The 27,778-nt window shown below is 35.1% G+C and overlaps 1 protein-coding gene across 1 annotated transcript in view; it reads left to right on the forward strand.

Annotated features, from left to right (window-relative positions):
• Positions 1-27,778, forward strand: part of ATF6 (activating transcription factor 6) — a 166,831-nt gene that overhangs the window by 22,524 nt on the left and 116,529 nt on the right. The window contains exons 7-9 of the mRNA XM_031436790.2: positions 4,591-4,811; positions 16,155-16,340; positions 17,362-17,453. Of these exons, the coding sequence (XP_031292650.2) occupies positions 4,591-4,811; positions 16,155-16,340; positions 17,362-17,453 (499 nt within the window). The remainder of the gene's footprint in view (positions 1-4,590; positions 4,812-16,154; positions 16,341-17,361; positions 17,454-27,778) is intronic.

Genomic DNA, 27,778 nt, shown 5'->3' on the forward strand with positions numbered 1-27,778 from the left:
CTTTCCTGTATTGAGCTTGTTGTTACCATGTAGGACTAGGTGTCAGTAGGGTGTGGGTTGTAAATAAACACCCGTGTTACATTTATGGCTGTATTTCCAGCTGTGGATCTCATTTCTTTGGAGCGTGGCTTTAACGAGGGCAAAGTCATAAATTTGATTTCCATGTGCTCTGTGAGCTTTGTTCTATTCCATGGTCATTGACAATGTGACATTGATAAAAAGAACTGGTTGAGAGACTAGATGGATCAGTGAAAAGCCATCAATCAATTCCTACCAAAAAAACCCAAAAAAAATTCCTACCAAAAAATACCTGCTCTCTCAATAGAGAGTTAAAAATGCTGCATTTTTCTTGTGAAAAATAGCAGTCCTGTAGAATGGTATTCTTGTTGTCTGTGGATGGATGTTAAGTGTGCATGAACTCCCTGATATAAAATGCAAGATATAGTGAGTGTTATTTGTGGATTTTTCCTGGAATAGTCTCCAAACTTTCATCGGAATCTCAAAAGGGTCTGTGTCTTTCCAAAGGCAAAATTTTAAACTTGTGAAGATCTTCATTATAGTTCCCATAAGCTATTAAAACACATATATAAAAAGTAGAAGTTTGACATTAAAATGACCAGTATGAAAAGCAAAGAGTATTCCTAAGAATTTAATCTTAGCAGACTATTGATTATGTTTGATGATAGAAGGTCTTACCTATAGCAAGAAGAAAAACTTCTTTTCTGAACAGTTTATCAGTTTCAGAAACCTGACTCATACATTATCCTGAACTTCAGTGCTTTCCCATTATCTGAAGATAGTATGTATTTGGGGGAACATATGCTAATATAGCGTACTTGTCTGTTTTTATAGTATAATTAGAGAGATGATATTAATATAATGTACAGATTTATGTATATGTCTTTCATTTATTTGAAAACGGGGAGGGAAGAAGAAGGCAAGTGTAGGAGATGCATTTTACAGTTAATCAATATCAGTATCTGTAGTAAATATTTTCCCACTAAAAAAGAGGTAATTCTTACCAGATTAAGTTCAAATTCTCTAGCTTGGAATGTAAAACTCATCATGGTTTGGCTCCAATTTAGTTTTTCTAACTTTACATCATAATAAACCCTTTCTGTAAACCCTTTAGTCCAACTGGTCTGGCCATCGTCCCTTGAATTTTTTTGTTTTTTCTTGTTTCTTAACATGCCACTCTGTCTGCCTGAAACAGCTTCTGCCTACTTCTGTATCTGAGTCCTATACATCCATCAAGACTCTTATGAGTAGTGCAGGTGAGAGATAATGGAAGTCCGGAATATCAGTGAAAATGAAGAGCCAGCGGAGGCAGTAGAGATGTTAAAAAATATAGAATCACAGGGCTCAGTAATCAGATGATGTGAAAGGGGGATGGAGGATAGAGAGGAAGGTTTCCTGTCTTGGGCTTTTTGGGTAGATTATAGGGCAAATCGCTGAAATGGAGGATAGAGGTAAAATAACTTGCCCCAAGTTAATCTGCTAGTGAGAGAGAGAGTCAGAACTTGAGCCCGGGTGGTCTGGCTCAGAGTCTACGTAATTAATCACTGTACTATATTGCCTCTAAAAGAATGCGGAGATGTGATCCTTGATCTCAAGAATTCTACTATGTAATTGGGGAGCCAACACATTTACACTTGGGTAAATAACAGTATCTATGAGAACTAATGAATTAATAATACGTGAGATGCCCTTATAGAAGCAATTATTATACATAAAAGTAGATAAATAGTAGTAGTGGTAGTAGTAATAATAATGGCTAACACTTAAGACTCTTACTGTGTGCCAGATAGTGTTCTAAGTGTTTAAGTGCATTATCTTATTTAATCCTTAACATCAACTCTGTGAGGATAGGTGCTATTATTATCGCCAATTTATAGATGAGAAAATTAATACACAGAGAAATTATTTGCTCAGTCACACAGCTGTACTATTTTAGGCAAAGGAAGCATTCAGTCAATGTTTGATACAAAATTTGAAATCTTTGAAAATAACTGAATAGGAAGAAACTGACTATCACAATCAGTGAGTCATACATAGTCGAAGGTGTCCAGCATTGAATCCAGCCATGGTTCATTATGGGGGATTTGTGTGTAATGCCAGAGAGGATTTTGAGCATGCTGACATGGATAAACAGCCTTTTGTTATGTCCATTTTAATTGTTTCCGCACTAGAAACTGTAGTAACTATGTTCAGCTGCTAACTACTTAAGAACTGAAACAGTTCTTTGCATTGCATTTTGTGATCTGATGAGCATCTTCTAGCAGGTCAGGTTTAGCAAGTCAACAGGAGACATTGTAATAGAAATTAGTTGTTTCTCCTCATTCTGCCTTAAACCCAAACATGCCTAGGATATTTCAATCCTTGATTTAGATGCTGGATAATTCGAGCATATCCAGGGATGAAAGGGCTTGATGTGCATTATGGAAGAAAAAGGAGGCATCAGTGGCCTGGTAGGATCCGAAGTCACGTTTGGCATACAGACCTTACCTTGGTATTGCTCCGTCTCCCTCACTCCGTGCTGCAGGTCTCTCAGCAAGGATATGGTGATAACTAGACAACAGACAGTACAGACTTGGATTATTTTTCTTAATTCGTTTTAAGAAATATTGCAAAGCCAACTGCATGTGTTGCCTGCCAACACTTTAGATCTGTAGCTGGAGCTAGCGGTAGGATCCTTTCTTTGAAATGACTTAATTCTTTATGTTTAACAGCTCCTCCGTTCTTTGGAATGATCCAAAAATTCATTCAACAGTGTTTAGCTTTCTTAAACTCAGAAGATGTGAAACACTGCTTCTGATAATGCTCTTCTCAAAGTATTGGTTTAAGTCAGTGGCTCTCAACCTGTAAACTGTGGACCCTGGGATTTGGATGGTGGGAGGAGTAGTAGCCTTTGGTAAGGGCATCTGCAAATCCATGTTGTGTCAAGCATTTTCTGTAGACTGAATAAATAATTTGTTTCATATATCTTTGTACTGCTATTTTTCAGATTTTTGTGGCTATACTTCTGATTTGTAAACTCCAAATTTATATCATTAATAAATTCTTAATAGCCTTTTCTCATCACATATTCTCTCAGTGCACAGAAACTGAAAGGAAACCATGATCATCTTGGGTGACCATGATATTTTTTGATATTAAGGAGGGGTATTTATATTCAGAGTGGGAACCCTTGGTTTAACACCGGATTGACTGTAATATCTTCGTATATTTGAAAACCTAACACTTTGTCATATGCTGTTTATTTTATTTATTAATTTTTATTTGAATATTTGGCATAAACAAATTTGTATCTGCTTATGAGTCATTTCCTTATTTTATATGTTTTTATTTTATAAAATGAATTATTTCAAAGGAAAATTAGAAGAGCAAAACATTTAGTGATCATTTATGCCCATGTAAATTGTATATATTACAAATCTATGCAATTATTTTTAGACCTTTCTTACTAGTTTGCTAACTTACTTGGGATAAAATGCTATTAATTAAATTCTACTTTTAGTATTTTTTTTGAGGCCATCTGAAACATAAAGACTTTGATTTTATGGAACTGAATTTTTTTAAACTAAGACAGATGTTCTTAACAAGCAGGTGTTCTGAAGCATTATTTTGATTTTTAGTTTTCCTTGATCCTTTGAAATACTGCGATGAGATTCACATGGATCATGTTTTACTGTCTGAAAGTATAATGCTTTGTTTTCCTTAAAGAAGATTATAAATATATTTTGTGAGATTTTAGTTGCCAGTTACTGTAGTACCTTTATTTTGCTAGATAGGCCCAAGCAACTGTGGATATTAGGGGAGGCTTTCAACACCTTATAAAATTGGCCGGATCTGAAAGGAAACACTCTGTGGGCAAGTAAAATTTTTAATAGACCAGTGTGAAGAATTTTACTAGTCTTTAAGTTAATGATACTAATTCTCCTCAGATTAGCATAATTTTAAAATAAGGTAAAATGTGAAGATTAAGAAAAGACTTGTAGACCTGTTAGGTGGAGAGGGGAGTTGATATTATCTGCAGGCTATTTTAAATTATGGACTCATGTTTCCTGCACGTGTTAGCTAAAAATTCATCTCAAATGGTTTTAACTTTTTGATATTTGTAGCCTGTCATTCTCCCAAGTACTGAGTTACTGAATCTCTGTTCATGTATTCTTGGTGTTGTATGTATTTCTAAATCTCATCAATTTAAAATACATGATTCTCTGTTTAGTATAAAAAGTTATTTATAATATGAAAAATGCTTTTAGCACTAATGAATTTCAGAGGTTAATACTTAGAGAAACCTATGTAAAACAGCTACTTTGAGATGTGTTAGTTGAAAAAAATTTATGGAAATATAATGTTAATGATAACTTCAAAGAGAATGAATTTAGTTGGTTTCATTAAATACACAAAAACAACGGAAGTCAGTATGAATGTGTGCTGCTGTTGATTGTGTTTTAATAGGTGGTTTGAAATCCCTTTGTATAATCTTACCTATTACATATGCAGAAGAGGCCTAAATGTTAAACAGCTGTCCCTGCCACAATAGTTAGGCACCCTCTGATTCCTTTTCTTTTTTCTCCACTGCAGGTCAGACCGTGGTGCTCTCTCAGCCTACCGTGGTACAACTCCAGGCACCTGGAGTTCTGCCCTCCCCTCAGCCAGTCCTTGCTGTCGCTGGGGGAGCCCCACAGCTACCTAATCATGTGGTGAATGTGGTACCAGCCCCTGTGGCAAATAGCCCAGTGAATGGAAAACTTTCTGTGACTAAACCTGTCCTACAAAATACCATGAGAAGTGTGGGTTCAGATGTAAGTTTTGAAGCTTAGTGCTTTTTTAATGCCTGATGTAAAAAATGAAAGCAAAAACAAGGACAAAACACTTTTTTTTTTTGTTGCCTTGTTTTTGTTTTTTAAAACTTGTTTTTACTATGTCAAATGTGATAAAATTGCACATTCACATCCAGTCTGTGGTAGAAAATTAGGGTGGGGCTTGTTATATTGGAATCTAAGTGAAAAGGTTTAAAAAAGTCTGAAGTAGTTTGATGAAAAGAGAAATACACATACCTTCCTCTTCTTTAACTCCTTCTTTTGAGCCTTTTCATCATATTTCTCCAGCCCTTTGCTCCTAACTCAATCATACACTAGTGTTTTACAGGATTCTTTCATGTTTTCTGATTGAAATATTTTTGGCAACTCCCCAGATAAGAGTCTGGAGACTGCTTTTTAGTCAGGGTGTACATTTAGCTTCTCTCTTGACTTACTGAAGGGTTTCCACCACTGCATAATGTTGACTTGCTACTCTTAGGAATTCAGTCTCTTAATGATTATCTGGTATTTTCCCATCTTTGCAAACCTTCAGATTTTCTGTTGTAAGGATTTTTTGTAATTTATAAATCACAGAAAGTTTCCTAAGATCTGAAACAACCTGAAACCAGTTAAAGCACTTGCCAGCTAACTCTTGCTTTCTTTAGAAGTGATACAAAATACCTCATGTTATGTATTAACAGTGATTGAACATTGTGGGCCTGAAGTTTAAGGGAAGTTAAAGTCACATAATCAGTCTAAAAGTGAAGTCTTGTGGGGAGGGTACAGCTCAGTGGTAAAGTACATGCTTAGCATGCATGAGGTCCTGGATTCAATCCCCAGTACCTCCACTAAAAAAAAATGAATAATAATTAAAAAAAAAAAACATAATTACCCCTGCCCTCAAATACTAAAAAAATTAAAAGCAGAATCTCTAAAATTGTGATTGGGAAGGCAAACCCTTCTGTCTGGTCTGATTTCTTTAAAATGAAAATGGATATTACTGGTTGTTAATATTGCTACTCCACTTTTTCGTTGGTATTGCAAAGTACTTTTAAAATCCTGTGAGTTACATAAGGTTGTTTATCAGACTACTGACTGATCTGTCTACCAGAATTTATTAACTAGCATGTCAGTAGCCCATTTAGTTGTGAAATTGCTCTACTGTTGCATAAGCACAGGCAAGTACTCTCAATCAGCAATATTGTAAAGACCCATAACAAAAGAATATAATCTAATGAAAGTAGAACTTCAAAGTTCTGCAGTAATTCCCACAGTTTATGTATGTATTGAAAACAGCCCCTGCCAAGACATGAAGGAGAAACATTAGTGTTATATGAGAATAGACATGGATAATACAGGATTAAGCTTGACTGTTACACTGGTTTATTTCGAAGACTGAGAAAAGGTAAGCTTGGTACTTATGACATAATAGGAACTATTAGGCACTAAAGCATAGTATGTGTTTCAGTTGAAGATGAAATGATATGATGCTGGAATTTGCTTTAAAATACTCTATGGGGAGGTAATGAGCATAGGATAGAGGAACAAGATTCGCAAAATGTTAATAATCATAGAAGTTGTGTGTGTAATCTTTCTTTCCTTTTGGTGTTTAGGAAGATTTCTACAATAAGTGAATGAACAACAGTAATAAAAATCTAAAAATATTTCAAGATATTTTCAATTAAAAAATTGTGCAACCAGTAAAAAAAAAAGTTTGTCTTTCACAGGAGACTAAAAAGGTTAAGAATGATGAAAGAGGATTTTTGTTTGCTGGGTTTTTTGTTTTTGTAATTATAGATTCTATTTCACTTTTGGTGATTGGTCTGGTCAAATTATCTGTTTCTTCTTGATTTAGTTTTAGCAGGGTGTATGTTTTTAGAAACTGTCCATTCTTTCTAGGTTGTCCAATTTGTTGGTATACTATGGTATCAGTTGTTTTTTCTCCTCTTGTATTTTTTATTTTGTTTATTTGGGTCCTCTCTCTCTCTTGGTCAGCCCGGGTAGGGGTTTGTCAATTTTGTTTATCTTCAAAAAATCAGCTCTTGGTTTTAATGATCTTTTCTATTTTTTTTTAATCTCTGTTTTATTTATTTCTTCTCTATCTTCATTATTTCCTTTTCTGCAGACTTTGAGTTTTGTTAGTTCTTTTTCTAATTCTTTTAGGTGGTAGGTTAGGCTGTTTGAAACTTTTCTTGTTTCTTGAGGGAAGTCGTCTATTGCCATAAACTTTCCTCTTGTAATTACTTTTGCTGCATCCCATAGATTTTTGTAAGGTTGTTTCTCTTTTCATTTGTCTTGAGGTATTTTCAGATTTATTCTTTGATTTCATTATTGATCTATTGGTTTTTTCATAGCATGTTGTTTAGTGTCCATGTGTTTGTTCTTTTCATACTGTTGTGGTCAGAAAAGATGCTTGAAATAATTTCTGTTCTGAAAGAGGATTTTTAAAATAATCTTTTAAAATTTCCCTTTAATATTCTTTAAATTGTGAATTTGAATGTTTCTTGTATAATGCTCCCAAATAGAACTAGCAATAGAAAATATTCGAAATTGTCTTTATATCTTTTGTTTAGACATTCAAAGCATGTATTATGAAATATTTTAGACATGAAAGAAGGCAGTGACTAATTGAAAATTTAATGATGGTAATCATCATTTTATGCCACTGGCCCATTTTGTATCTCAAAACATTTCAGTTAATTATCTATTAGCAAGACATCCTTATAAGTACTTTGGTGTGAAAGAATATGTCTCTTCTGCTTTTGCACTCTTGAGAGTGCTCTGTAAATTTGGTGAATAATTTACTGATGAGGTCTCAACACTGAAGAACTGGGGGATGTGTGAGATGGGAAAGTATAGAACCAACAGATATTAGCTTTTTTCTTAGCAGTATTTGTTGGCTAGCATTCTTACTACTTTTCAAAATTTAGAGTTGACAGTTTTACAGAGGAAAGATTCAAGTATTGTGTGTCTGGTGCAAGAGACCTGAAGACGATTAGAATAAATTTTCTAGTCAACCTGCATTGAGGTTTTTGTGCTTATTTTCCCTTGGCCAGCCCATCAGGAAGTGAGCCAAGCCTTTTCAGTATGAGTTTTCTGGTAAAGGTTTGACTTAATGTTTATTTCAAGTAAAGAAACATCAGTCTGTCCTATCATCTGGCCAAGCCACTCAGGAACCCAGAGTAAATCTGTTCCAGAAGGAGATGCGGAAAACTTTGATCTGCTCGTATATGTAGTCTCCTGTGTTAGTAACTTGATTGACCTCAGTGGTGCATGTGTTTATTAGACTCAAGTCCTTTTAAATTAGGATAAATTTGAATTAGTATAAATTCCTGGTGCAAAATGGCCAAACTGAAATTTTTTTCAACAATTATTTTCTGTGTTTTTAAACCAAAAGTGTGATGAAAAAGTTGTAATTCAGTGCGCACACACACACAAAAGTGTATCAGTCTTTTGTGGCTTTGTATTGCCGACATGGCTTCTTTTTTTCCTACCTTTTTTGTTCTTTTGTTTGGCTGGTTTTACTCTCTAGAGGCCTGCTACTGCTATAAAGTAGCGTTTTTAGCATACCATATTCTGCAAACTACATTAAGTGCCACATTTTCTGTTATGAAACAGTTTGCCTGGTTCAAATTATAATCTCACTCTTCCTGCCTTTTGCTGGTAAATCTCTTCTGTTTAACTCTTGGAAACCTCACCTAAGTTTTCAAGAAATATGGCTGGTTTTTGGCTCTGATCCTGATGGAAAAAATGAACATGGTCTCTCATTTCAGTGTAGAAATTCTCTTATGCAGTTTCTTGGTAAATAGCAATCTTGGAACTACAAAGATGGCTTCACGGGAAAGCATGCTTATCTTTCTTCAAAGCTATTGAATGTTGCCAATTATCAAACCAAGGACTTGGAAACAAGCAATCTGTTTAAATCTGCACTCAGTACTTCCACCTACCCATCATAATTCCACAAAGTTCATGAAACTTTATGGCCCTGGTTTTAAGTCTGTAGAGTTGCATTGTTTTGGTTATTGGGACAACTGACCAGGGGAAAAAAGTGAAATTCTATTCTAGATATCCTGCAGTGGGTCAAGGTGGAGCACAAACTCTTGGCAGAAATCAATTGGTAGGAACAATGGAAAGAAAATGATGAGGAAGTTGGTCAGAACTAGAAATAGCATCAGATGGGAGACTGATGAAAGGGTACAGGTTTTACTGATAGGAGGCCTCAGATCTTCCTCTCAGCCCATTCACCTCATTGAGCATCTTCCAAACCCTTTATTACTTTGGACCCTCTGTCTGATTCTTTGCTTAGTGGCTTTGACCCCTTCCTTCCCAGTCCCTTCCCTTTGGGAGTCCCTGCCCTGAGTCACTAGAGCCATCATGAGACGGTAGGTGCTGGGGGGATCCGATCCCCTTTCACTGGCCTGCAGGTATTAGAAGTGGTGTGAATGGGATTCCTCTGGTGTACACACCTAACTGGAACTTTGTATTTCTTTTCTCTGGAGACAGTGTTATACAGTTAACCTCAAGATTTCAGGTATTGCTAGTATTATGAGCATGGAGGTGGTGTGATCTTGGCCTAGAAGGCCTTTGCTTTATTGCAAAGGAGAAATTGCTGAACTTGAGAATTGACTACCTTAACACAAGCAATAAGCAAGTCTCCTTATTGTCCAGAGACAGGTGTTACCTCATCTCTCAAGGTTTCTTGCTGGAAATACAACCCTGAGAAATGGCCTCAGTTAAGAGTGGTCAGGGCCTTGTATTCTTATACCCAGGAAGATGTGTTAGTAGCAGTACTCACAGGGGCCCCCCAGAGGGGTAACTTTCAAGAAAAATTTGACTCTAAAATAATCTGTTTACAATGCAAAGAAGTGCAGAGAAACTGTTAGAATAATGAAGTGTTCTATTTCAGGGGAAAAAAGGGTGTAACTTCTACTGACACTTAAGCTACTTATTTTATCTGTAACACACAAGAATAGATACTCTGTTAGGTCAGAGTGTGAGCTGAACATTTAAGAAATTATGTGGCTAGCTTAGATCTAAGGAGATTAAATAATGGATAGATACTTTTTAGTAACAAAATTCTTTAACAAGAAAGATATTGAGATTGTGATATCTCTTTAGGCTATAAGGTAGTGGAATCCATCAGAACAAATACAGCATGAAAATTTGGAGATCTGAAAAGCCGTCAGATTCTCATGAAAAATTACTTCTGTGCTGACTACTTTTTGGCTTTGCTGCTACCAGGGACTCTGCAAATAAAAGAAAAACATGCTTTGTTAAAATATCCGTAGTTCCCCTTTAGATGGAGATTTGGGGTTTCTAAAAATTTATCTTGAATAAAGACTCTGGCAAGTAATCTCATTTGTGCTTACTGTAGCTTTGGAATGGAAGTGAATAGAAAGTTTTTTTGGTGGTAGGGGAGTGGGTATAGCTCAGTGATAGAACGCATGCTTAGCATTCACAAGTCTTGGGGTCAATCCTCAGCACCTCTATTAAAAAAAAAGTTTTTTTTTTTCCTGATGTGTTGCGTTAGGTTAAATTTATGTTGTAGCAACTTTAACACAACATTCTTTATTCTTTATTCTGTGTTTTTCAGATAAGGTTAATAGTAGTTATTTTTAAAGGGACGCTGAGTTGTATCAATAAATAATTAAATATGTCTCTCTTTTCTCTGATTTTCCTTTCTCGGTAGACAATCCTCCCATGGCCCAGGTGCTTTCTAGCCATTTTTGCCCCCTTCTCAGAAGCAGTCATTATTACTAGTTTTTTGTGCATCTTTCTTGAGACAGTTCTTTGATATATAAGTATTTGTATTTTTACCTATTTACCTATTTTGTGGAATGGTAACATAGTATAAACACTGTCTTGTACCTTGCTTTTCTCACTTAATATATCTTAGAGATCCTTCCATACCAGTACATAAAAAGTTTTCTTATTCTTTTAATAGCTGCATCGTAGTGTATTTCATAGGTGTGCTATAATCATTTAAGACTTCTGCAGGTTTTTTCCTTCATAAACATACCTCCATTGAATAACTTGGTACTTATTTAACTTTGTTCATGTGCAAGTATATCTGTAGGATAAATCCCTAGAATTGGAATTGGAGAATCAGAAAGTAGGTAATTTTTCACCTTAGGGGTAGTTGTGATTTGTTTTTCCACTTTCAGTGTCCGAGAGTGCCGGTCACAGGGTTTCTTAATGGAGCCCATAGTTACATTTCAATGTTTCCATAAAGAAGTTCCCTTTTCTTCAGCTAGTTCCTTACCTTGGATAACTGTTGTAATACTTTGTGTTCATGTGCATTTGTCTGGAGAGCCCACAGCTTCTGTGTAGTTTGATTGTTTGTTTTTTCAGTAGCTTAATTAAGCTACAATTCATATATCATAGACTTTACCCTTTTAAAACATAGTTTAGTGGTTGTTTAATATATTCACGGAGTTGTGCTACCATCACTGCTATCTAATTCCAGAATATTTCATCACCCTAAAATGGAACTCCATTCCGCATCCTCCTCAACCCCTGGCAACTACTGATCTACTTTCTGTTTGAAGTTGCCTATTCTGGACATTTCATATCAGTGAAATTATATGCAGTGTAGCTTTTGTGTATGACTTCTTTCACTTAACATAGTATTTTTTCAGGTGCATTCATGTTGTGACATGTATCAGTACTTATTCCTTTTTTTAAAAAATTGTATTGGGTCATAGTCAGTTTACAATGTTGTGTAATACTTATTCCCTTTTATGGACAAATTATGTTCCATTGTTCCAGTGCTGGGACAAGAATTAAGAGCTCCTGACTTCCAGTGTTGTCATTTAATAACTAAATTACTATTCCTGTTACTCATTTGGCTACACCAAGTATTTCTAGGGACATGCAAAGTGGAGGAGTCACTAACTGAAGGCACAAGAAATTGCTCTGAGGATCTTTGAAGGTCCTTGTGCTCAGGATTAAGGTTCTCTCATTCTTCAGGAGGCTCTGCCCACAATGTGACTTTCCTAAGGGCACCTGGTGGTTACTCCTGCCTTTGCCCATCTACCAGTTTTCTCTTCACACAGAAAATGAGATTGGATAGGGCAGCCTGGACCTACAGTCTAGCAGGGGTTTTGGCTATTATCCTTTCTCACTCTGGAAATCATACTACCTGTCACAAGGCATTCTTCATTCAGGAAAAAGAGAAAGAGAAATTTCAAGGTGAAAATTATTGCCTTGACTCTGCCAATCAAATGGTTCAGGTTACCAGTATTGAAGCTTCTTTATTTAATTTTTGGTGAGTAGGAACCTGGTTATACCACACCCCCCCCCCAACCTAAACACACACACACCTGAATAGAGAGTAAAATAAAATTTTGGCTTTCTGTCATGAGATTTGAGAAGTGTAGGGGTAGTACAAGTAAAAGTTTAAACAATTTTATGAAAAAAAGTATACTTAAGATTCTTAAGAGGAATCAAATTAAAATATTTAATTTATTTGAACATAAAATTAAAAATATAAATTAAATTGGTTATAAGTTTAAAAATTTGACTGTAAATTAAATTTGCCAATGAGTTTAGCTGTACACATTTTTTAGGATATATTTATAAATATATTTACTATAATATACAATAATATGTAAATTTTTTAAGTCGTGTAAGAAAGTTTATTCCTTTGGCTTTTAAATCAGTTTCAAATAGACAAAATTTATTTTTAAAATTTAATTGAAAAATTTGTTTGATGTGATGAAGAGATTAACTGGGGACAAATTCTGCTTATACATCAGTGCAGAGAGAAAGATTCAGCAAAATGAGAGTTAGAACTGGTAGAAAGACGGAAAGTAAGCCAGTGGCTCATTCACTTGTAGGCCATCAGTACTTGATTTGGCCTGAGCTTCTGGGAGATGTTGGAATTTATTTCTTAGCATTAAAATGTTATACTTTACTGTCTTTAATTTATTGCCATCCAGGACTTTGAAGCTCATTTCTTTTATTTTTAAACTTGTAGTTTTTATCAGTCAATAACTTTTAAAATTAAAAAACATACTGCAAACAGACTTAGAATTTTGACTCTTAAATTGACCAGCCTTTAAAAAGTACTTTTCCATTTGTGAAAGTTCTCCTTTTATGAGAGTCTTTCTTACAGTTAAATAAATAGTTTGTTTAATAATAATGAAACACCGTATTTTATAGTGCAGTGACACTAAAGGGAGAATATTTTGTGGCTGTGGAGTTCTTTTTTTGTTTTGTTTTGCAAAGCACAATGCGTGGTGGAAAAGTTGTCTGAAGGCAGGATGATCGGAAGCAGAGACTGGCTAGCTATTCACTCATTTGGGTCATGCTAAATCATCTGATATGCTCATAAGGGAGATGTGTGAATTAATTAATGGGCCAGAGTATTGATGCATCTTTTCAGACTGCCAACAGAGGAGATTAAGCTTCCAGATACAAGCAGTTCCATCAGTCTTCGATTTCAAATGGGCACATAATTGAAGTCATCACACAGTTCACTTAGTTTAGAGTTCCAGGCTGTGATGCAGGACTTCCTATTTGGTATTTAAAAGCAGTGTGGAGCTGTTGTATAAGTAGCACTGGGCTTGGAATCAGCTGTCCTAAGTTCTAGCCTTGACTCTTCTACTCTCTAACAATATTGAACAGTGAAGCTTATTTTAAAGAATTTTGAAAACTGTAATATTTTCAACAGGAAGAGATTAAGTATATTTTGGAATATTAGGATAATTGAAATACTATGCTGCCATTCTCATGGCATGTCAAAGATGATCATAATACATTGTATTTGCAAAAATCAGCTTACAAAACAATAATTACAGTGTAATCCCTTTTTGCTTATGAAAATCTCCCCTCACCAAAAAAAGCAGTATTTTTGTATGAGTGTGTGTGTTTAACCTGAAAAAAAAAAAATATATATATATATATATATATATAGCCTAGGAAATACAGAATAATTTAAATATTTTTTACTCAGATAGCTGAAGATAGCTTGTTGAGATACAAAGTTGAAACTCTGTGTTTGGTGATTCCTGTGGTTTTATATATTTTTACTGTATTTATCCTTTGTATTTATTGGTAGTATTTACTTCATTTTCAAAACTAGTCTATCTTTTTGTATGGGAAGAAATGAATATTTGGCCACAGGTGGTTTTCATTTTTTTTGTATGAGGCGTGTGCATTGACAGCCTTTGAAACTCTATGCTGTGTAGTACGCAGGTGCTTTTATTGTTTATAGAAATCCCTAATCCTTGTTTGAAATTTATTAAATGGTATACCATCTGTAAGCCTCCCCAAATTCCATATATTAACTAGCCTTTAAAGTAAGATTGCCTTTTATCTTAACTTTTAGTATAAATGCTTCCATCTGGGAACCTTCTCTTTTATGTACTTGTTCAGTGTTCTGTGTACTTCAGCACTCTCGTATTAAGTATTAATTATGGACACGGCATTCCTAGTAACAATGAAGATCACTAAGAATAACAGCAGATTGAACAGGGTGTCATTGTCCAGAGAATAGTTTGAATAATTGATGAGTAATCAGTCCATCATGGCTTTTCCACTGCTGTGTGTGTGTGTGTGTGTGGTGTGGTGTGTGTGTGTAGCATTACTTAAGAGTGGGATAGTTATTCCACAGGGAAATTTATAGATTGATGGTTATATAAGCCAGTATTCTTGTGAAGTTTCAGTTAAAAAAAGGAAAAATACCCTTCTTGACATCTCATGTAATGTTTCTTTTCCTTGTGAGTTCTGATTGAAAGGTTGTTGACAGTGTTTGGTGCTGAGAGATTGCCTGGTTGGCTTTGGTATACCTCTGTGTCTAGCAAATGTAGCATGGGGTGGGAATTGTGTTGTTATGTTAAAAGAAATCAGTATTAAATTATTTAATTTTATTTACCCATCTCAGTAAGTTATTAAATACCCACAGTAAAATGTTTTTTTTTTAAAGCCCTTTACAAAACACAAAGAAGTCAGTAAATCAGTCATCTGTATACTTACAATAATACATATAATATTATTTGGTGCTTTTTATGGACTTAATTTTGCTACCTCACCATCTCTCACAAATAAGTTAGACTAATGCTGAAACAAATAGGTTCCATAATTTAGTTTAGAAAATGTGGCAACAAATTTGCTCAGTAAGTTTTGATTAATGGTAGATATTGTGGGTAGTATTATATGATTTTGTCTTCTAAGATTTTATAAAATCTAATTGGAGAGAAAATGTTAACATTTATGAACCAGTTGAGACCATTAGAGTGTTCAAGTGTGTCTTCCAAATTGTAAGGGCATAAGAAAGTCAGACAAAATATAAACCCCAAGTGGTTTAGTTTGGAGGGTCCTTAGAATTAGGTTGGTGGAGGAGACAGCATTCCAAATTGGAATAAACAGTATGAATAAAGGAACTAATTAGGCATGTGTTAAGACTTTGCAGTAGCCTTAATGATATGATTGGAGGGTGTGGTGTGAACAGTTGTGGGGTTAGGGCAGTAGGGAGTGGTCACATTATGAAAGATTTTAAAAGCAAAAGGTGGGTAGCTAGAAAGAATGACTAGCTTGTTTTTGTAATGGAGTTGCAAGATTAAAATGGTTTTTTGGGAAGGAGGTTATCTTAGAAATGGTAGACAGGAAGAGATTGAAGCCAATTAAAATAGGAGGCTGTTGCAGTAGTCTAGAGATGAGTCAATGAGTGCCTGTATTAGGAAAATGGTAGTGGAAATGGAAAGGAATAACTGAGACATACTTTCACTGGAAGAAACTTGGATATTAGCATATCCTCAATACATATTTAGTGAGTACGTGAAAGATTGAGAGATGGAGTAAATTTAGAGAATGAAAGAAAAATAGGTTAATGGTCACTTCTTCCTTTATATCCTGAGAGATACTTACCACTGACATAAGATGAGTAGAGTAAAAAAAAAAATTTAGGTAGAGGGAGATAATGAGTTTGCACATACTGAGATAGAAGTGATGGTAACTCTGCAAGTTGATGTGGCTTAATAAGTAGTTGGATATATGATTCAGGAAAACAGTCAATTAATTCAGGACCTGCAGTATAGATTAAAGGTGTAAATGTATACATATGTATACATACATATATATGTAGCATTTTTCTAAAGGGAAAAATTGGAAGATCAATAAATAAGCCTTAAAAAACACTAGAAGAAATTATTTAATATTTAGACTTTAGAAGGTCCTATTAATCATTTGATGTCAGTTTACTTAGAGTAATATTTTTTAAAACCTGTTTTAAAACAACCAATAACCTATGCCTTGAATAATTTGTTTAAAAATAGTTGTAAAAATCAGTATATTCTGGTCTGATCCTAAAATCCAAATGTTCTGATTCACTGTAACTTTTCCTAGATTGCCGTGCTAAGGAGACAGCAACGTATGATAAAAAATCGAGAGTCGGCTTGTCAGTCCCGAAAGAAGAAGAAAGAGTACATGCTAGGGCTAGAGGCAAGGTTAAAGGCCGCCCTTTCAGAGAATGAGAAGCTGAAGAAAGAGAATGGATCATTGAAGCGGCAGCTGGATGAAGTCGTGTCAGAGGTGAGTGCCTGGGGTAGAGCTGGGGATGATGGGTTAAAGTATTCTTTTATCCTAAGAAATCAATTGGAAATTTTACATTTTAAATTAAATTGTATAAAATAACAGTACCAAGAAAAGACCAGCACAATAAGCCCAAAAACATTTGTAGCAAGGATAAAGTATTGGAAAGAGGAACCTTTGAATTGTACCTCCTAAGCTTTGTACGAGAGTTGTCTCCTTTTCCTGTGTTTCTCCTCACTCATTACCGGAGCACTCTTCTTCCTCTTCTTGGTCATCTCCCTCTCCTACTCTTTTGTCTCCCCCCTCCCCCTCCCCACTTCTTCCTTCCTCCCTCTCTCCTTTTTTGACTAAATGAATCCCATTGAGGATCTTAAATAGTCCCCTTATGTCATTCCTTTTAAAAAAGGAAACAACACAAAATTTAAAAAATTTTAGTGTTTTCTCACGACCACAGTTACGTATTTTGCATTTTGTTGCCATGCTGGTCTTAACAAGGTTAACCTTTTCCTTAAGTCTGTTCATGTAATGTGCTGTTTTCGGAGTTTCCTACTGCAGTGCTGTCCTGTGTGTAGATGGGCCTGCGGTGCTGGCCCACGTAGATGTCTTGTGCCTGCTGAGTGAGGCTTCTTACGTTGCTCTTTCTCTCTTGCCCTGAGCACATGGGAATATTCCATTATGTTACTGAAAACAGTGATTTAAGAGGGAGACAAATTGCAGAAGTATTTCAAACTTCTTTGAAGATCCATAAAAATATAAAATTGTTGAATCCTTTCCTTTTGGGTGAAGAAGCATCTGCAACAGACTGGTGACTGTGTTTCTTCTCTCCTTTTCTCTCTCTGCCAGAGAATTTGGAAGGTTCTGCTCTAGTGTTTTGAAAAGTACTATTTCCTCACCTTTGAGTTTTGTTTTTTTGTTTAAGCATTCACATAACTGGTGAAGAGGAGAGTTCTTATCAAAGAAGATGCTTTTTGTGAGATTGATGTGTAGTTTAATTGTATTTAACATCATTATTTTTTTTTAGAACCAGAGGCTTAAAGTTCCTAGTCCAAAGCGAAGAGCAATCTGTGTGATGATAGTATTGGCGTTTGTAATACTGAACTATGGACCCATGAGGTAAGTGTATAGACAAGTATTTTGGATACTAATGTTAAAAATTTTAATTCTCATTATTATTGTAGCTCTACTCATAAGCTAGAGAAAAACGGATTTGTTTTGTTGTTCTCAGAGAAAAGAAGGAAGAAGAAAGATTGGTTCCTCTTCCTTGTTCTTCACCTTGGTCCAGCAGAAAGTTTAAATTTTTTTAATGAAGGAAGCCTTAAATTAGTAAACAGATCACTGGTGAAGCAGAATAATGAACTGATTGAGATCATGGGCCTTGAAATCAGACTGAGTTCAAATCCTAGCTAATCCACTTAGTAATTTTGTTGTCTTAAGCAAGTTATTTAATCTCTCTGTGCCTCAGTTCCTTCCCTTCCTCAGTAATGTAATACTATTACCTGCCTCAGTTCTCTGATACGTGAGCATCAGTGATTAGAAGGCACTTGGATGGCTTCCTCCTTAGCTAGAAAATAAGCAGCCAGAGCAGTAATTCTGTTTCTGATTTTGTAGGTTTGGAACGGGAATCAATATAAATATTTTAAGCATTTCAGCTGAATTTGGTACAGGTTTTCAGCTAAATGACACCTAAGAAAGTCTGCTTTTAGGTTGGAGTCGTAGACTATTAGAATTCAAAGAGATGTTAAGAATCATCTTTTTCAGATTCCCACTCACTGTGGCACACTCAATACATAGACAAAACCAGCATCCCACGTGTTAGGGAATCAAAGAGTAATCAGGCAGGGGCTAATTCCTTAGAGCATCTGATGTCCCATCATGAAGTGCCACAGACCTGTCTACTTTTTAATTACTTTACTAAGACTATTCAGTGGAAAGAGGTCATAATTCTGAATTGACTTATTTTTGAAAGTTCATACTATACTAGACATATTACAATAGAATATGCTGAAGAGATACCTGGAATAAGCAAGCAAAAAAACTTTTTTGCTACTTTATTCATTATTTACTCTTGACATTTTGCCCATATTCTTCATGTTAAAATTATTTTGTCATTTAAATTTTTGTGTTTGAAGACTGGGACTTTTTTAATTCACAAAGGTCTATCTCTTGATTAATAAAGGAAAAACGAGATATGTTAATCAAAACCTTGTACTCCTGACTTAGGAACTTAAATATAATTAAATTCTTTGAATAGAGTGAATGAGATTACTATAGAATGAATAGAGTCACCAGCAGCTCTCAGAGAAAAAGCATTTTATACCCTCAGTACCAGAGGGGAGCTGCGTGGGTCTGGGCCATTTGTTAAAACTTCTCCAGCTACACTCATTCTTCCTTTCAAAGTCTCTTTTATATAATCACTTTTTGCACTGATTTCCCTTCAAGACTTGTCCACAGCCATTGGGAAAAACAGAACCATAGGTTTTAATTATTATATTTGTTTGTTTTCTTTAAAATTAAAAAAAAAGTTTTATACAATTTTTAAAGGTTACTTTCCATTTACAATTACTACAAAATATTGGCTATATTCCCCTTGTTGTACGATATAAACTGGAGCCTATCTTACACACAGTAGTTTGTGCCTCCCACTCCCCAACCCCTATGTTGCCCGCCTGCACTGGTAACCACTAGTTTAATTATTATCTTATATTTAAGTATTAGCTTTTTGAGGTGACCATTAGTCGGTATACCCTGAAGAGTCTAATTTTGATCATTATAGAGGCTGCTCCTTCTCCTTTTCCTTTTAAATGTTCTTTAGACTACCTGGAACCCCAGGGTGCTATGCTTTCAGAACTGCTGCCGTAATTAATGTAACTATTCTCCTATTCATAGGCATTTAAGTTACTTATTTTAACTTGTTTATACACACACACACACACACACACACACACATATGGTATTGTCCATATATACATAGAGAAAGAGTATGTATGGGGTGTGTGTGTGTGGAGAGAGTAGACTGGAGTTAGAAGGTATGACTATCTGAAATGTGATAGATTATGCCAAGTTGCCTTCCAGAAAGACTGTCCCAGTTTCCACTCCCACCAGCAAGTGGAAGGAAGATCCGTTTCTCTACACCTTTCCTAATGTGGTTATTGTAAATGTGCTTTAATATTTATTTAAATATTTCATATTTGATCTTATGAATCAAAAATATTATCTTTACTACAGCCACACTGGCCTCCTTGCTCTTCCACACACTAATGATGTTCATGCTTCAGGGTCTTCACATTTGTTATTCCCACTGCCTGGAGTTCTCTTCCCCCAGTGGCCTTCCACCAAGTGTTAGCTCAAATGCCACCTCAATGAGACTGTCCAGGACTACCTTCTCTAAATTGCCAGCCCTGCTCCTGCCACCACACTCCCTATTCCCCTTCTTCCTTTACTTTTCCTGGTAGCACCTCTCATTTTCTAGTATACTATGTAGTTTACTTATTTATTTTCTTTACTTTCTTGCAGAGATTTTCATCTCTTTCTGTTTTACAGTGCTTAGTGCACACATAGTAGTAGTAGGCACGTAGTAGTCACTCAGTATATGTTTGTAGTATGAATGAATGTATTCCCTATGTCCCCCATTAGAAGTAAGTTATTTTTTGATATGTCTTTAGCTAGTTGTATTTCCCTTTTAAAAGATTACTTGCAGTCTTGACCAAAAAAGTCCTTTCTTTTAGTATGAGTTGCTATAAACCCATTTGCATATGTTAAGCATGTATCTAGTGTTTATTGACAACTAACCCACTTTCCATACTCTACATATATTTGCTAATTCCTACTTTTGTATGTTTACACCATTCCGAGACAGAAAGGACTTCCTTCTCTCTCTCAACTTATGTTTTTTATTTTCCCCACTGACATTCTTGGTATTGCTTTATTCAACTGTTTCTCACCATTTATGCAATTTGTTACGTTTTCTTCTACTTGTTGAAGTTGTGCTTTGTGCTATTGTTGTTTCTTACACATGTTTTTTTTTTTATCGTAGCTGTAAGGTCTCAGGTCATGTTGTCTAGTTCTTTAATTTTATCCTATAGAGACAAGACAGTGTTCATCCCAGAGCAGATACATATTTATGTGTGTTCATTTGCTATTTCTCAAAAACGGTGTGCTTTTAGTTCCTCATGCCTTATCTAGGCTATAGAAGGTACGCATTATTTATTCAGTCAGACATACGGCAAATATTTTTAGACCACTGTTATTTGCCAGCTACTGAGCAAGGAACCAGGGAGGCAAACATGAATAAAAGTCTAGTAAGAGAAGCACATATGTAAACAATTGTAGTAGAAAGAATTATGTAGATGTCGTATAAAGATAGGGGCATATTCCTGAAAGAACATCAGTAACTGATAATGGGAATCACAGAAGCTTTATGCAGTAGCATTTGATGAAAGAATAAGAAGAATGGAATTAAGCTGCAGGAAGTGAGGATGGTGTTGGGGAGACATCTTGTTGTGAAAGCCCTCCTAAGTCAGTAGAGATTTGAAAAGTAAGACAGGAACAAAAAAGTTTCATGAATTAATGATCTTTACTGATGCTGAGGTGATGGGTGTCTTGGGGGATGGGCCTTATTTCCATGAACAGGTAGATCGATCCATTATGGAAGGAGGAGATAATGGTCTTAGTTTATCAGTTAAGGTTTGTGTTACAAAAATTAGATGGACAGTACAAAAAGAGGAATTAAGAATGGGAGAAAGTTTAAATACTTGGAAATCCTGAGGAACAACCTGAGGAGATCTATGTGTCTCTCTCTGTGTGAAGATTTTAGGAACAGAAAGCCAAGAAGTTGTGGGAGAATTAGGAACTGTTCATATTTTTAAAAACATGTTAAAAGGCTTAGATTAAAGAAAAGCAACAAACAGAAGAGCTGGAAGGAATGCAGAAATACCCAAATGTCTTAACAAGCTGGAATATCACCAGACACCAAGAATGAAATCAGAAAGAAACTGGCCATAAAACTCATAAAGACCAGAAACTATTTCTTCTAGAGAAAATTTGGCACAAGCAATGTAATATCACAGCTTAGAGTGCAACAGTGATTTGAAAGACTGAAATCTACCCCTGAACCAAATGTTAGGAATGGAGATATTCCATCACGTATATTATTCAGAAGCATTTCTTCATTGACCTCATCGTCCGCAGCCTCTTCACTGCGGGACTGAGGGTCTTCTCGGGCCTGGGAGTCTGCCAGAGGAGCAGGAACTCCCCAGTTGAACCTTGTTAGTACCACCTGCTAGATATTTATTGAACAACATCCACACCCATGGCCTTGTATATGTATAAAGCAAGCATTATTATGTTTTAATTGGCACAGAAACTACATAGGCTTTTAAATAACAGATTGTGAGTTCTAACTGAACTTTTCTAAGGTACCACAAAATTAAGTCTGGCCAGACCAATAGACATTTAAATCGGAGATTTCCAAAGCATTTTAAATTTAGGAACCTAAATTCTTTCAGAAGAGATCACATTACCATAATAAAGTTGTTAATGTTGTTTCAGATGTTCAATGTAGAATTGAACTTTTGTGCCTTATTAGTGTAAGTCCAAGTGAAAAAAAAATATAACACACGTTTGCCAAATATAGGTATGCCTTAAGAAACATTTCCTGAAACCACTTGGTGATGAAATATAAATACATCTTACATCTAAAGTAAGAGAGTTTTGTCAAAGTAATGTGTAGCAAAACTGACTAGTTTGAAGAGTTTTGGGTTACTGAATAGTCATCACACAGAAAAAGAAAATAAACTAAATAGACTTGAAATGGTTAATTTTTCTGACCTTATTGATAGTGTGTGGATGGTGAAGAAGGCATCTAGCTATTTTTGGCACAGGATTCAAGGAACTGGCCTACTCTGGGTGGTCTGTAAAAATAGTAACTTTAGGCAGCAGGGAATGGCTAAAAGGATAAACGTGAATTGGTAAGAAACCCTCTTCTCACTTACTACTTATTGAGATTGATTGTATGATTATTAGTCATATTTTATCATTGAAGAACCTGAAATTTAACCGAGGTCTCTTTTTAAAAATTATCATTAAAAACTGCCTTTTCTACTATACCATAAAGCATTTTTTTTCCTACCATTGTTCAAGAAACCTTAAGGACTTCTATTTTTGGCAATATGGTAGGTTAGAGGTACAGAGAAATTCTTTGCATTTTAGTACACTAGAAAATGCTGGCTTGAAAAACAAATCAAAACTCCTTTATTTCATGGCTGAACTGAGGAAAAAGGACGGACTTCCCAGAGGCCAGAAATACTAAGATAGTATGAATCCATAATGGTAAGTTAGCATTAGCATTGGAAGTGGTGCTTGTCCTTGAGTTATTTCCTGATCCTTTTGGCCTAGCATCTAGCAGTGGGAAAGAAAGCTCTGTAGCCAAACAAATTGAGAAGTCACAGCTGAAGCCCTCTCACCCAAGTAGAGCTGGAACTTCCAAAGAATGACACTCTTGGTTGCTAGAAGGAGGGAAAAGAGTAGATTTCCATACCACACAGGAAGAGTGTTGGTAAGTACCTATCTTGGTATTGACTTGGAGTAGAGTGGAAGTAAAGAAAAAATTTTCTCTGAAGATTCTTTACCACAAGTCCTAACTCATGCAGATTTGAGTCTGAATTTATACTACCTCTGTGGCCCTCAAAAAGACCAAGCCAGAAACAGTTTAAGCAGTTCTGTGTTGGTGGTACTGCTAGTCCCCTGGCAGAAGCAAATGCAAATCCTTCTAAGAGAAAGGCACTTTAAATAGATACCTAAAAAAAATTGCCAAAGATAGAGTTCCAGTTGAACAGGAACCCACATCCCCTCACCTCCCCCACATTATTAAACACATCAGGAAACAGGCCACCATGAACAAGAGTTAGAGGAAATAACAAACTACAGAATCCAACTCTCAAAGATTACAGATATTTGAATTAACAGATATAAGATGTAAAATAAATATGTTAAATAAAAGAGGGAATTAAAATATAACAACAGAACAAAAGACTGTCAGAATTGATCATTTTAACATTTTGAAAAAATCTGGAAAAATGTAATGATTAAAAGTTAAAATGAGAAAAACAATGTGCAGGTTAAAACAACAAATTAGGCACATTTGAAGAAAGAAATATTGAATGAAAGGATGGATTAGAAGAAGTTATACAGAATATAACACAGAGAGACAAAGAGATGGAAACATGAGAGATATTAAGAGACTTGGAGGTACACTACCTTAACCAAGCAATCAAGGTAACAATACTAGTCATGGGATGCGCTGACATCTTGTACCTCCTGATGTGATGCACTGAAAAGGGCAAAGGGCACAATATCGCTTCTGTGACATTCCTGCTAAAAGTGCATTACCTAGATTTTTATCATGAAAAAACACCAGATAAATCCGTATTGAGGGGACATTCAAAATCTTTTGTAATCTGCAGAAGTGTCAAGGTATTAAGGAAGAAGGAAAATGACCTCAAAAGAAGGTTTTGAGATATAGAAATGAATAGCAAACACAAAAATAATAAATGTGGGTGAAGCTTTAAAAAAAGTTAATGATATAAAACATTAACAATGTCTAGTTTGTAAGGTTAAACAAATAAAGATGGGAGTATATTATCCCCTCCTTATTCTTGGGGGATATTTTCCAAGATCCCTCATAGATGCCTGAAATCGTGGATCGTACCAAACCCTATATATACTATGTTGTTTCCTATACATATATACCCATGATAAAGTTTAATGTATAAATTAGGCACAGTAAGAAATTAACAACAGTAACTAATAATAAAATAGAATAATTATAACATTATACTATAATAAAAGTTATGTGAATGTGGCCTCTCTCTCAAAATAAATTTGTCTTATGGTACAAATTTAATGCCTTTTCCATCTTATCTAAGCACTTATCATACACTGTGACCATAACTTTTGAGTTTGAGGTGTGGTGATAAGACTAGTACAAATTTCTTTTTACTTTTTCGCAATTTCACAGATAGATTTGTTTTTACCATAGATCTTAGCAGCCTCAGCATATGATTTTTTTCCTCTCCTTATTAAGTTGAGAACTTTTTCATTTACAGGAAGCACTTTAGAGCTTCACTTTGGTGTGTACAGATTGTCAGCATCACTACTCTTGTACTTTGGGGCCATTATTAAGTAAAATAAGGGTTACTTGAACCCAGGCACTGCAATGCTGATACAGTCGCCCTGGTAGCTGTGAGATGGCTACTAAGTGACTTAACGAGTAGGATACACTGAACAAAGGGATGATTCCTGGGTGGGACTGAGCAGGACAGTACGAGATTTCATCATGCTACTCAGAATAATGCACAGTTTAAAACCTATGAATTGTTTATTTCTGGAATTTTTCATTTAATATTTTCAGGCTATGGTTGATCACAGGTAACTGAAACCACAGAAAGCGAAATCGCACAGGGGGACTACTATAATTTCTGGATAGGAATATCTGATAAATTGTGAGGGGAGTGATTAAACTTAAAACACTCAGTTTCTATTCTTGTTTGGGAAGTAGGTAAAGATAATGATTATGTCTAGACTTAAAATTAATTGGCATTTTAAAGTTTTAAAGGGTAACCTCTAACAAATATAATTAGAGTATATCATTTCAAAATCTAGTAGAAGAAAAATCATGGAATGTGGTGGACAGACTCAGTCCAAAAGATGGCATGAAGAGAGAGAAAGAAAGAAACTGCTAGATTATGAAAGCACAAAATATTATAGTAGAAATGAATCTTGAATATTATCTATAATCACAGTAAGTGGAAATATACTGAACTCTGCATTTAGAAGGCAGGGGGGAGGGGAAAAAGTAAAGTTCAGTTTTATGTTATTTATAAGAGAAATACCTAAAAGCATAAAGCTATAGAAAAGTAGAAACCCAAAGGATGGAAAAAGCAAATACTAGCCAAATGAAAGCTGGAGTTGCTTTGTAAATATCAGACACATAGACTGTAAGGAGAAAAGCATTATTAGACATAGTCACTACATGCTGATTTAAAAGTTTAGTTTACCAAGAAGATAAAATAATTCTAAATTAGTATGGTCCTAATAATATAGCTTGGAAATAGTAATTGATGAAACTACAGGGTAAAATTGACATTCTGCTGTTACAGTAGGAAATTTTAGCCTACCTCTCTCAGTAATTGATAGATAAGAAAATCTGCAAGAATACAAATGATTTGATTATTGTCATGATTAAATTTGACCTAATGACTGTATGTATATAAACTGCATCTATCAACCTCAGAGAGTTTTTCAACCATACACGAAAGTGTTAAAAAATTAATCTGTACGAGGTCATAAAGGAAGTATCAACAAATTTCGAAGACTAACATAATTGACTACATTAACTGTCAATGCAATTAAGCTAGAAATCAATAACAAAAACATGAAACTAAGAACTCCTATACTACTAAAAATTACAAAGCATAATGAAACCCATAGATCAAAGAAGAAATCATAATGAAATTTGGTATTCAATTATGGTATTAAAATGCTATTTATCAGACCTTGAAAGAAGTATCACATTGTGTGGGAAAAGCAAATTGCAGAAAAATGTTTATAGTATGATGACATTTATATCAAGTTCAAATCAGAAAAACTGTACATTATGAATGAATGTGCATATGTGGTATAGCTATAAAAAAAAGCAAGGGAATTGTTATTACAGATTTCAAAAGTGACAGTGAGCAAGTTTAACTCATCCCTGGAGAGGAAGGGGTAAGTATTTCTTCTTGATGCTCCCAAATTATCCTGTATACGTATCATAGAATGTATCACACTTTACTAATTGTTGGTGTATCTGTCTTCACCACTATAGACTCTTGTGTTTTTTTTTTAAAAGACTAGAAGTTCTGCCTTATTTCTTTTTCAGTGTTCTCAGCATCTAGCTTAATGTGTATAGTACATGGTAGACACATGTTGCACTGAATTGCTAAGAAGGGTTTTGTCATGGTGACAAAGAGAAAAGGACATTCCAGGCAGAGAGAATACTCTGAACAAATGCTTAGAGAGTTGAAAGAGGGTGGCTTTTACCTGGAATAAAACGCAGTCAGGGATGGTTAGAGCTCACCTTGTTTTTAGTTGTACTTGATATATTGTAGCTACTTAATAAATATTTGTTGGATAATGGTTGAGTGACTAAATGAATGAATGACTGAGTGTGAATGAGCATGGAATATATGGTGGGGAATGGGCTGAAACAATTGCGCTGAAAAGGCAGGCTGTGACCAGGTCATACAGGGCATCACGTTTGCTACAAAGGAGAAAAGGATGAAACAGTGACTAATGCAAGGGAATGTTATAGTGAGTACTAAGTGATATGGTGTGTGTTATGAGCGTTGTACTGAAAAGAGGGAGATAAATGAAGATAGTTATTGTAAGGAAAGGCTTCACGGAGGAGAATAAAATGAAAGATTTATAAGAAGAGGAGAGATAGACATTCCAAGGGAAGGGTATGACACATGACAATAACCAAGGTATAATGCAGAGATAGGAAAGAAGTTGTCCCCCTGCTTAAAAAATAAAAAAGGCAAAAAATTTTCTTCCAATCCTGAGCCTCTCATGACTGATTACATTTAAAATTTTTTGTTGGACATTTTCTAAGGTACCTTAATTTTCATAGCTATTCCTTTATCTCATTACTACTACTTTCTGCACTATAAATGTAGTTTCTTCTAATCATTTTTTATATACTAAACCTTCTAACAGATGTTGAAATTGGATAAGATACAACATAAATGGTTATTAAGTTTAAATTTTATGAGATTGAAGGGGATATTTTCTTTGTTGGGAGAGGGCTTGATCTTTTATAATTTCCTCCTCATGGGTTCCTACTTCCTTGAAGCAGTGGTCAAAGAGCACACCTGACATTGTTCATACCAAAGGCATGGTTTTTCATTGCTACTCTATGCTGTGTTCTGTTTAATTTATAAGTTTTATTATTGTTTTAAGTTTGTACTTCATGACTGTTTTGACAGTAGGTAAGTTTAACTCGCTCCCAGCTGACCCCAAGGGTTGATGTAAATCTCAGACTTGTATAGATATCCAGGAAATACGATGAGGTAGGGGAAATGAGCAGTGTTCATTTTAAACACTTGTAAAAATATTTCTGCATGGAGGGAAGTTGAATTAATTTAAGAAATCAGAGGAAAATAAGGCAAGAGAAAGGGAAAATTGATTAATTTTGATGGAAAGAAAAGAATTTCCAGAAGATTTTGTTAGCAACATGGATTTTAACCAGCAGCAAGTTTTGCTAAAAATACTTCCTTCTTTATAAAACAGGGTGATTGAGAGCCTATTGGAAAAGCATCAGTCTAAACCCTACTTGCAATTTGTTATTTATTATCAGCTTTGTTATGTTCTGAGCTTTGTTGACTGTTGAGTAATGGTAGGGC

Source organism: Camelus dromedarius, chromosome 23, assembly GCF_036321535.1.
Source record: "Camelus dromedarius isolate mCamDro1 chromosome 23, mCamDro1.pat, whole genome shotgun sequence".
Classification (NCBI taxonomy): Eukaryota; Metazoa; Chordata; class Mammalia; order Artiodactyla; family Camelidae; genus Camelus; species Camelus dromedarius.